Source organism: Dasypus novemcinctus, chromosome 11 (genome assembly GCF_030445035.2).
Source record: "Dasypus novemcinctus isolate mDasNov1 chromosome 11, mDasNov1.1.hap2, whole genome shotgun sequence".
In the NCBI taxonomy this organism is placed as follows: Eukaryota; Metazoa; Chordata; class Mammalia; order Cingulata; family Dasypodidae; genus Dasypus; species Dasypus novemcinctus.
Genome location: NC_080683.1, coordinates 63,624,103 through 63,636,314, shown reverse-complemented (window position 1 = coordinate 63,636,314; position 12,212 = coordinate 63,624,103). Strand labels below are relative to the sequence as shown.

The following is a 12,212-nucleotide window of genomic DNA, read 5'->3' as shown; positions in this document are numbered from 1 at the left end:
CCCTGCTTTGTTCTGTCTTCCACTATGCTCTTCTTCTTGTATCTCTTGTTGCATCACTTATGTCAGTTTACCACGCCTGCCCATTGCGCCAACTTTCTGTCTTCTTTAGGAGGCACTAGGAACTGAACCAGGGACCTCCCGTGTGGTAGGTGGGAGCCCAATTGCTTGATTTTTTTTTTTAAAGATTTATTTTTTATTTATTTCTCTCCTCTTCCCCCCCACCCCCCAGTTGTCTGCGCTTTGTGGCCATTCACTGTGTGTTCTTCTGTGACCACTTCTATCCTTATCAGTGGTACCGGGAATCTGTGTTTCTTTTTGTTGTGTCATCTTGTGTCAGCTCTCCCTGTGTGTAGCACCATTCTTGGGCAAACTGCACTTTCTTTGGCACTGGGCGGCTCTCCTTACGGGGCACACCCCTTGCGCGTGGGGCTCCCCTATGTGGGGGACATCCCTGCGTGGCACAGCACTCCTTGTGCGCATCAACACTGCACATGGGCCAGCTCCACACAGGTTGAGGAGGCCCGGGGTTTGAACCGCGGACCTCCCATATGGTAGGTGGACGCCCTATCCATCGGGCCAAGTCTGCTTCCCCCACTACTTAATTTTAATGGAGAATGGTATTAGGAACCAAGATCTGGGTGCTCCGTAATGCTCATTGCTACTGAGGTGTCATGTCTTTTAAGCCCTCCCAGCTGCGGTAAAGGTGTGTATACTAACTAACTAATCCGTGAATATATATGTGTAAATATTTCTGCATGTAATCATATGTATCTAAATTAAAGAGCATGAATTCTTACTGATGTTTTCAGTGTAATTCTTTACAACATGGATCATTCTAGCCTTTTTCCTTTGCTTATAACTTTCCACACCATCCATTTACAAACTTGTTGAATTCCAGTATACATGTATAACAGTATCAAAATTGTTGACTTGCACCCTTAGAGGAAACAATTACATCAACTTGAATATAGTGCTTATACTAATTGATTTTTAATGTTATAGCATCCTTGTATTTGGGGGATAAATATTACTTGCTCATTGTGGTGTTTTTGTTTGTTGTTTAATGCCTTGTTAGATTCATTTGACTAATTTTTTGGGGGGAGGGGAGAATTTACATCTATGTTCATAAGAAAAATCAGCCTGTAGTTTTCATATCTTATAGTTCTTCTGTTTTGTCCTATCCTTGCCCAGTTTTGTTTTTTGTTGGTTTGTTTGTTTTAAGGAAGTACTGGGGAATAAACCCAGGACCTTGTACACAGGAAGCACGTATTCAGCCACTCAGCTATATCTGCTCCCAGCCTTGTCCAGTTTTGATGTCAAGTCTGTATTTACCTCATAAAATTATTTGACTATTAGTCTTTTTTTTTTTTTCCTATTGATTCTAGTAGATTAAATTTTATCTTTTTATGTTTTCTTTGAAAGTATGGTAGAACTCACTTGTAAAACTGTCTGGGTTTAGTCATCTTTGCGGGTAAATTTTTTTTCCTGAAAAAGTTTTATAATGAACAGGGAGAGGACTTCACTCTTTCTTGGCAGCCACTTTCCTCATGGTGGCCAGGATGTTGCTCAGCTCCTCTCTCTCTTCCTCTTGGAATTTACTTGTGTCCCCACCTTTTTCTTGGTGAACTTGGGGCCTACTTGTGGATATCTTGAGCAGCTCCATGGCATGCTGTTTGAATGGGGAGAAGCTGCACACATCTCAGATAATATCCCATGCTAATTTTGTGTGCTTGGAGATGTGCCTGCAGAAACAGGTATACCTTGGCTTTGTCACCTTCTTGGTCACTTTATGGTCTTTGCTGAGGCCTATGGCCATGGGGCACAGAGCCATGACTGCTGCTTTTCAATGGTTGCTTCGGCCTGTGGGTAAATTTTTAATTACGGAATCAAATTACTTACTCATCATAGGTATATACAAGGTTTCTTGAGTCAGTTTTTGCTAGTTACATTTTTCTAAAATACTCTCTATTTCATTGAGTTTTCAGAAGGATTAACATTAATTTTTTCTGCATATTTTGTTAGTATTTAGTCTATTATTTATGAAGCTAAATTTCTTCTCTTTATTTTTCTTTGTGCCTTCCATCTTTTTCTTGATTAGTCTTGCAAGTAGTGTGCCTATTAAATTCTTTTCAAAAAGCCAGCTTTTTATTTTTACGGATTCTTTGTAATACTTCTTTCTTTTTTACTAATTTCTGATTGATTTTTATTTATTTATTTATTTACTTATTTTATTTAAAGAAACCCATTTCTTTTATGGTGGAAACATGACCTTTTCTTTAGCTATGAATCCAGATCTCTCTGGAGTCTTGCATAAACCACACTTGTAAGACATTTCCTGTGATTTCCAGCTTTTGTTTCATTAGAGCAGGCGTTCTTTTTTTTTTTTTTTTAAGATTTATTTATTTATTTCCCCCCCACATCCCCCCACTCTGGTTGTCTGTTCTTTGTGTCTATTTGCTGCGTCTTCTTCTTTTGTCCGCCTCTTTTGTCAGCGGCACGGGAATTTGTATTTCTTTTTGTTGCGTCTTGTTGTGTCACCTCTCTGTGTGTGCGGCACCATTCCTGGGCAGGCTGCACTTTCTTTCGCCTTGGGCGGCTCTCCATATGGGGTGCACTCCTTGCACGTGGGGCTCCCCTTCACGGGGTCACCTCTGCGTGGCAGGGCACTCCTTGAGCACATCAGCACTGCACATGGGCCAGCTCCACACGGGTCAGGGAGGCCCGGGGTTTGAACCACAGACCTCCCATGTGGTAGACAGATGCCCTAACCACTGGGCCAAGTCTGCTTCCCAGAGCAGGAGTTCTTAATGGGTCAGTGAGCTTTAATTGAAATTCAATAAAAGATTATTCTTGTGGGGATGTGTTGGTGTGGGTGTGATATATTTATTAAATTATTAATAGTGTAGTGTGGACTTGGTAAGGGTTTCACCTGACTGGCAAAGGAATCTGTGAACAAAAAAGGTTAAGAACCTCTGCATTAGAGTAAGAGCTTAGATTTGTGAATTGACCTGGGTACACTATATTTTCTCCTCCAATATTTTGGATCATCTCATTCTCACTTGATTTGACAAAGCAATTGTTGCACGCGCATGCATGTATATGTGTGTTGCTACTCATCTTTGAGTCTTTCTGAAGCAGTTAGCCTACTTTTCACTGGGAAAAAACTCCTTTGGTAATGTAATCTCTCATGCCATTACTTTGAAAAACAAGGAAAATGGCATAATTGGGTTTGGTAATAAATGCACAGATAAATCAGTGAAGAGAATTTGTACTGTTTTGCACTCTTGGTTTGCTTCCAGTCTTACCTCTACAGACAACATTGTAATCAGTAGTCCTGTGTATACATATCTGCAACCATGTGCTTATATATCTCTAGAACAAATAGTTGTGGAATTGTTGGGTCAAGGAGAATTTGCATACGAAAACTTGATAGCTATTGCCAAATTTCCTCCATAGAGCTTGTACCAGTATATACTTGGGAGTATGAGTGCTTCTTTTCCATAACTTTGTTAAATTTGATAATGTATCAAATTTTTTTATGTTTGCCTATTTTATTGTTAAAAATGTGTGCTGGTGGTCCTTAAGACCACCCTAGGTTTAGTGATTTGCGGGGAGGACTCAGCATATAGTTGCACACATGGTTATGATTTATTACAGTGAAAGAATGCAAAGCATAATCAAAGTGGGAAAACGTGCATGGGATGAAGTGTGGAGGAAACCAGGCACAAAGTTTCCAATGCTCCTCTTTCACTAGATTCGAAAGGATGCTGTTAATTTCTCCAGCAATAAGTTGTGATAACAGGTGTGAAATGTTGCAAATCAAAGAAGTTCATTAGAGATAACACCCATGGTTTTTATTGGGGACTGGTCACACATGCAGCCCTTGCCTGGCACATCCCAAAATTTTAAACTCCTAGAAGGAAAGCAGATGTTTAACATAAAATACAATATATCCAGTTTAGGCGCAGGAAGCCACTTTTCAGTTCTTGGGAAAATTGGAACCCTCCTGAAATCGAACTTCCTGAAATCAGCCAAGTAGAACTTTTGAAGGATAAGCAGTCAGGTCTGCCATATAAACTTCTGCACAGCATGGTATCTCATTGTTTTAACTTATATTTCCTTAGTTATTAATAAGTTTATACATCTTTTTGTTTGTTTCAAGAGGTGCTGTTTTGTTTTTGTTTTTTTTTTTCATTATTTTTATGAATTACCTGTGTCCTTTGCCCACTTTTTTGTTGTTTTTATTTTGGTTGTTTTTTGACCATTTTAAAAAATGAATCTCTAACTTTTTGAATGCATGTTTATTAGTACTAATATGTGTCTGTGTTTATGGGTAGTGGTGGTGGTGGTTTGCTAATTTTGTACAAGGGTTAGTTTGTATCTTAGTCTGTTTTTTAAAATTAGTATTTACTCAGTGGCATGGATTAGCCATGTTAACATGTTTAAAATGTTTAAAATTTTCTGTTTATAGTTTTGGCTTTTGCCTGGAAAATGTTAGGCATTTCTTTTGAAACCACAGGCCTACTTTTAAGAATGAAAGAGAGTAAACTTAATCACACTTAAAAGTTGCTTTTTAACTTACAGCTAGGTTTATTCTCTGAATTGTGAGGTTGATTTTATGTCGAAAATCTTTATGTTTTAATACTTTAGATGGCGACTATCAAAAGGAAATAGGATCATGGCAGCAGATGATGACATTGGTGATGGAGCAAGTTTATTTGGTGTCTGTTCTGGTAAGAGCTAATGTTTTCAGTTGTCTTTTCTTTTAAATTCAATTATTTTTTCTCATTAACAACACTGTCATTGTCAACCCCCCCATTCATGCATACATAATAAACGAACTAATATATAATGTAATAAAATGTGTGACACATAGGGAGTGCTTAGTAAATGTGAGTTTCTTATTACTGTATACTTTCAAACTCTGATTGTATTTATGTTAGCAACTTTGCCAATGTAAATGGTAATGACTTTTCTTCCATATACTGAAAAACTTCAGATAGTATTAACTCTTGAAGTTAATACTTGCAGTAATGCATGATGCTTGTTCAGGAAAAAGTTGATAGACAGCCACAGTACATTAGTTTGACAAAGAAATAACAGATCTAATAGTAAAATCAGTTGATAAAATAAATTTTTTTAATGATATATAGAATCTAAACTTAAATCCTGTCAAGGCATTTATTTTCTAGTCCTTTTATTTTAAATTATAATTATGCTGTGGCACCTTAATTAAGTTTTTGAGATTATAGAGATGTATTTATTGGCCAGAATTATAATTTCAATGCTGAAGAGTTAAAAAGACATGTCCGGTAGAACACCATTTTTGCTTAAAATATATAATCTAAGAAATTGATGGATTTTAATAGGTATGGGAGGGTTCAAACCAAATATTGCCATCATAACATTCTAGGTAGTGTTATTTGATATTTTATACTTTTTAAATTGTCACGCTGCTATATAATTTTTCTTTGAAAGTTTCTAAATCAATATAAATATTAAAGTATAGTATATTGAACATCTTTATTTTTCACTGAGATTCACAAGTCATTAACATATTATCACATCTGCAGCTCTATTACTTTTTTCTTTTTTTGAGGTACTGGGGGCCAGGGATTGAACCCGGGACCTCGTATGTGGGAAGCTGGCACTCAACTACTGAGCCACATTAGAGTCCCTGAGTTGGTTTTTTCATCTGTTTTGCTTGTTTATGTTGTTTCAGGAGGCAACTGAGAACCAGACCCGGGACCTCCTATGGGGGAAGTGGGCACTCAATCTCTTGAGCCACATCCGCTCTGAAACTATTTTTAAAGAGATTTTAGATTACAGAAAAGTTACATCAAAATTATAAGGGATTTTTTTTTTTAAAGATTTATTTATTTTGTATTTATTTCTTTCCCCCACCCCCCCAGTTGTCTGCTCTCTGTCCATTCGCTATATATTCATCTGTGTCCGCCTCTATTCTTGTCAGTGGCACAGGAATCTGTGTCTCTCCTTTTTTTAAAATTTTTAAAATTTTTCTCTCCTTCCCCCCCCCCACCCCCAGTTTTCTTCTGTCTGTGTCCATTCGCTGTGTGTTCTTCTGTGACCACTTCTATCCATATCAGCAGCATCAGGAATCTGCGTGTTTTTTTTGTTGCCTCATCTTGTTGTGTCATCTCTCCGTGTGTGTGGTACCACTCCTGGGCAGGCTAGACTTTATTTCACACTGGGTGGCTCTCCTTACAGGGTGCACTCTGTGCACGTGGGGCTCCCCTATGTGAGGGACACCCCTGCATGGCACGGCACTCCTTGCACGCATCAGCACTGCGTGTGGGCGAGCTCCACATGGGTCAAGGAGGTCCTGGGTTTGAACCGTGGACTTCCCATGTGGTAGGCAGACACCCTATCCATTGAGGCAAGTTCGCTTCCCATAAGGAATTCTTAAATACCCGAACTCCCTCCCCATTTCACATCTTCCCCAGTTAGTAGTAGCATGTTACAGTTGTGTGGTACATTTGTTATGATTGATGAATAAATATTGTAGCATTGCTATTAACCAAGGTCTATAGTAAGTACATTTTTTTCCATGGTTGCTTTCCCTCCTTATCTTTGTTCATTCCTCAACCTTGAGGTTTTTGGAATGGTGATGCCCACACTGCTGTAGATTGAGAGGGAGCTTAGATCTTATGGGACAGATGGAAGGAACTGTGTTGCTTGAAGTTGTAGATACTCTCTGTTTTTTGGGATGGAGTTGTCCAACATCATTACTTTGTTAGTTGTCCTAATGAGTCCAACAATCTGGAGAGTAGTTGTTGGCTGCAGCTCTTCTGAGATTCAGGGCTCAAACAGCATATGAACAGACTGGAAATTTAAGCCTTTGGGACATATATTTAACTGGTATAATGCTAAATACAGGATCAAATAAGAGGGGTAAAAAGAATCATGTATAAGGAAATTATAAATAAGTCTAACTCTGTTACATTGGGGAAATAAATTGTCATACATTTCAAGGTAAAGCCCAATGACAGGGTGCTGATTTCAAGGGATTGTTTGCCTTGCCTGTTATCCAGATCGCTCTAGAGCCCTCAGAAGCACCCCTATTTGAGGCTTTGTTCACAGTAGCAGTTAGTGATAATTGCCTGAGACATGCATAAGTGTAATCTCTGAATGACCTCCCAACTGATTTTGGAATCTCTTGCTGTAAAAACTCTTTTGTATTTGATGTTTCCCTCTTTTTGTTCAGATGCATTGCTTGGTATTAATCCCTCAAGTACTATGGAGGCCTATCCCTGGGAGTCATGTCCCATGCTAGGGGAAAGGTAGCACATTTATTTGCTAGTTTGGCTTAGAGAGAGGCCATATTTGAGTAACAAGGAAGATTTCAAGAGGTAACTCTTAGGCAACAGTTATTAATAGAGTTCTGGGCATGTGGCATTGGAGTAGACAGGCAGGGCTTGACTCTCACACAAAAACCACGGGACAAGGGCCAGCAGAGCAGGACAGTGCTACACAACTCCTAGAAGGTTGAGTAACAGAGTGACAAAGAACCTGAAACAATGACTGAAAACTTTCTAATTCTTATTGAGATGTAAATATCATTGTCCAAGAAGGACAGCACATCCAAACAGATAAATCCAAATAGACCTACTATACAGAATGACAGATATCGGACAGGTGCAGCACGCTGACACAATAAAAGACACAAGAAGAAAAACATAATAAGGATAAAACAAAAAAGCAGAGAACAGAGGTTCCTGATGCCTCCTAAAGAGGACAGGCAAGACATCTAGCTGGCACAACAGGCAAGTGCAGCAGGCTGATGCAATAAGATGATGCAACAAGAGACACAAGAAGAAAAACTCAATAAGAGATACAACAAAGCAGGGAATGGGTGGCTTAAGTGATTACGGGCCTACCTCTCATATCGGAGGTCCCGAGTTCAATTCCCAGTGCCTCCTAAAGAAACAAGACAGATGCAGCAAGTATAAACAATGAGGGAGTAGGGGGAAATAATTAAATCTTTAAAAAAAACCAAACACTGAAAGAATGGATAAAAAATTGAGCCATCTATATGGTGTCCACAAGAAACTTACCCCAAACATAAGGATGCAACCAATTTAAAAGTGAAAGGTTGGAAAGAATATTCTATGCAAATAGTAACCAAAATGAGCTGGATTAGTGGTACTAATACCAGACAAAATAGATTTTAAATGCAAAACTGTTATAAGGGATGAAGAAGGTCATTATATAATAATAAAAAGGACGGTTCACAACAAGAAATAACTATACTGAATATTTATGCACTGAACCTGAGTGCCCCAATATACATGAGGCACACACTGACAAAACTGAAGGGAGATAAAGATGTCTGTACAATAATAGTTGGAGACTTCAATACACCACTCTTAGGATTGGATAGAACACCTGGGAAGAGAATAAATAAAGAAACAGAGAGCTTGAATAATATGGTACATGAACTAGACCTAACAGACATTTATAGCGCATTGCACCCAAAAAGAGTAGGCTATACTTTTTTTTTTTTAAAGATTTATTTATTTATTTAATTCCCACCCCCACCCCCCCACCCCCCCCCCCGTTGTCTGTTCTTGGTGTCTATTTGCTGCGTCTTGTTTCTTTGTCCGCTTCTGTTGTCGTCAGCGGCACGGGAAGTGTGGGCGGCGCCATTCCTGGGCAGGCTGCTCTTTCTTTTCACACTGGGCGACTCTCCTTACAGGGCGCACTCCTTGCGCGTGGGGCTCCCCCACGCGGGGGACACCCTTGCGTGGCACGGCACTCCTTGCGCGCATCAGCGCTGCGCATGGCCAGCTCCACACGGGTCAAGGAGGCCCGGGGTTTGAACCGTGGACCTCCCATATGGTAGACAGACGCCCTAACCACTGGGCCAAAGTCCGTTTTCCTACATTATTTTTAAGCTCTCATAGATCCTTCTCCAGGATAGAACATACGTTGGGTCACAAGATAACACTCAATAAATTTAAAAAGATTATAGTCATACAAAACACTTTCTCTGATCATAAGCTGTAAATCAGTAATGGAGGGGAAAAGGGAAAATTCATAAATATATGGAGAGAAAACAACACACCTAAATAATCAGTGGGTCAGAGAAGAAATTGCAAGAGAATTCAGCAAATATCTTGAAGCAAATGAAAATGAGAATACAACATATTGGGACACTCCAAAGGTAGTGCTGAGAGGAAAATTTATACCCCTCCGTGCTTACTTTTAAAAAGAAAAAAGAGCAAAAATTGAAGATCTAACTGCAACCTGAAGGAACTAGAAAAAGAACAACAAACTAATCCCAAACTAACCCAAAGGGATAAACGATAAAGATCAGAGCAGAAATAAATGAAATAGAGAGAGAAAAAAACAATAGAATAGACAAAACCAAAATTTGGTTCTTTGAGAATATCAACAAAATTGACAAACCCTTTGCTAGACTGACAAAAAAAGAGAAGACACAAATTGATAAAATCAGAAATGAGAAGGGGGATATTACCGCTGACCCCACAGAAATAAAGTGATTATAAGAAACTATGGACAACTATGCCAAAAAATTAGATGAGGTAGACAAAATGAACAAATTCCTAGAAACACAAACAACCTACACTGATCCTAGAAGAACTAAAAATTCTCAACAAACCATTCACAACGAAGAGGCTGAAACTGTCATCAAAAACCTCCAAAAGAAGTGGCTGTGGCTCAATCAGTTGGGCTCCCGTTTACCATATGGGAGGCCCTGGGTTCACATCCCATGGCCTCCTTGTGAGGGCAAGCTGGCCTGTGCGCCACAGAGAGCTGATAGCCATGCACTGCAGAGAGCTGGCGCAGCAAGTTGACGCAACAAAGGGAGACAAGCAGATAGAGCAAAAAAGAAAAACGTGCAGCAAATGGACACAGAGAAGAGATGGCAAAAAAAGAAAGGAGCACACTGCGAGGGGGAATAAATAAATCTTTAAAAAAAAAAAACTCCCAAAGATGAAAACCCAGGTCCAAATGTCTTCACAGGTGAATTCTACCCGTCATTCAAAGATGATCTAATACCAGTCTTGCTCAAGCTCTTCTAAAAAATTGAAAAGTAAAGAATGTTACCAAACTCACTGTATGAAGCCAACATCACCCTAATACCTAAACCAGATACAGATACTATGAAAAAAGGAAAATATAGATCAGTATCCCTAATGATTATAGATACAAAAATCCTCAACAGAATATTTGCAAACTGAATCCAAAAGCACATTAAAAGAATTAGACACCACAGTCAAGTGGATTTTATCCCAGGTACACAGGGATGATTCAACACAAGAAAATCAATTACTATAATGAAGCACATTGATCCATTGAAGAAGAAAAATCACATGACCTGCTCTATTGATGTAGGAAAGGACTTTGACAAAATACTTCACTCCAAATGATAGGACTAATAGAAGGAAGCTCTCTTATGGTAAAGTGCATATAAAAAAAACCCGTACAGCCAGCATTGTACTCGATGGTGAAAGACTGAAAGCTTTCTCTCTGAGATCAGGAACAAGACAAGAATGCCCACTGTCACCACTGTTATTCAATATTGTGCTAGATCTTATAGCTGGAACAATTAATCTAGACAAAAAAATAAAGGGCACCTACATAGGAAAGAAAGAAGTGAAACTTTATTCACTGATGATATGATCCTGTATCTAGAAAATCTTGAAAAATGCATAACAAAGCTACTAGAACTAATGGACGAGTTCAACAGAGTGGTGGAATACAAGATTTAATATGCAAAACCAATAGTGTTTCTATACATACTGATGTCCAGTCTGAGGAGGAAATCAGAAAAAAAATTCACTTATAATAGCAATTTAAAGAATCACGTATTTAGGAATAAACTTAACCAAGGACATCAAGGATCTGTATTCAGAAAACTACAAAACATTGTGAAAAGAAACTGAGAATATTTAAATAAGTGGAGGGTCATTCTGTGTTCATGGAGTGGAAGATTAAATATCGTTAAGATGCCAGTTCTACTCAAACTGAATTACAGATTCAATGCATCCCAATTAAATCCCAACAGCCTTTTTTGCAGAAATGGAAAAGCCAATTATCGAATTTATTTGGAAGGGTAAAGGACCCTTAGTAGCCAAAAATGTCTTTAAGAACAACAAAGTTGGAGGACTCTCACTTCCTGACTTCAAACCATATTACTTAACTACAATGGTAAAAACAGCATGGTATTGGGATAAAGACCAGCAGATTGACCATTGAAACCAAATTAAGAAGTCAGAAATAGACCCTCACACATACAGTCAAGTGATTTTTAACAAGACTGTCAAGCTCTTCCAGCTGGGCCGGTACAGTCTATTCAACAAATGGTGCTGGGAGAACTGGATAGTCATACCCAAAATAAAGGAAGCAGGCCCCTATCTCACACCTTATACAACAATTACTAAAAATGGATTAAGGACCTAAATATAACAGTGACAACCATGAAACTAGAAGGAAATGTAGGGAAACTTCTTCAAGATCTTGTGGTAGGCTGTAGTTTCTTAAACCTTACACCCAAAGCAGTAGCAAGAAAAGAAAAAATAGTTAAATTGGTCCTCCTCAAAATTAAACATTTTTGTACCTCAGTGGACTTTGTCAAAATGTGAAGAGGTAGCCAACTCAATTGGATAAAATATTTAGCAGTCATATCTGATAAGGGTTTAATATCCATGGTATATAAAGAGATCATACAATTCAACGATAAAAAAGACAAACTACTTGACTGAAAAACAGGCCATAATGAAAGAAGTTGTTGATGTGGGAAAAATGGGGGTGTGGGGAGTGGGGTATATGGGAACTACCTATATTTTTAATGCAACCTTTTGTGTGCTCTCTATAAATTTTAAAAGTAAATAAAAAATATATTATTATAGAAAAAAGAAAAACAGGCTAAAGACTTGAAAAGATAATTGTACAAAGAAGAAAAACAAACGGTGAAAAAAATATTCAGCATCACTCATGAAAAAATATTCAGCATCACTAGTGATTAAGGAAATGCAAATCAAAACTACAATATCATTTCACACCTATTAGACTGGCCACTATTAAAAAACTGGAAACCTATGTGTTGGGAGTGGATGTGGAGAGATAGGAACACTTATTCACTGTTGGTGGGAATGTAGAATGGTACAGCCACTGTGAAGGACTGTTCGGCCCTTTCTAAGGAATATAGACTTGCCGTGTGACCC

General features: G+C 38.5%; 2 protein-coding genes across 3 annotated transcripts in view; one reads left to right on the top strand and one right to left on the bottom strand.

Moving 5' to 3' along the window:
* Window positions 1–1,463, bottom strand: part of GJA10 (gap junction protein alpha 10) — a 36,085-nt gene extending 34,622 nt beyond the window's left edge. Inside the window, 1 exon segment of the mRNA XM_071218381.1 lies at window positions 1,438–1,463. Coding sequence (XP_071074482.1) covers window positions 1,438–1,463 — 26 coding nt within the window.
* CASP8AP2 (caspase 8 associated protein 2) overlaps window positions 1–12,212 on the top strand; it is a 68,792-nt gene that overhangs the window by 19,919 nt on the left and 36,661 nt on the right. For both annotated transcript variants that reach the window (XM_058307148.2, XM_058307149.2), the window contains exon 2: window positions 4,651–4,733. In XM_058307148.2, coding sequence (XP_058163131.1) covers window positions 4,679–4,733 — 55 coding nt within the window. In that variant the 5' untranslated portion in view covers window positions 4,651–4,678. The remainder of the gene's footprint in view (window positions 1–4,650; window positions 4,734–12,212) is intronic.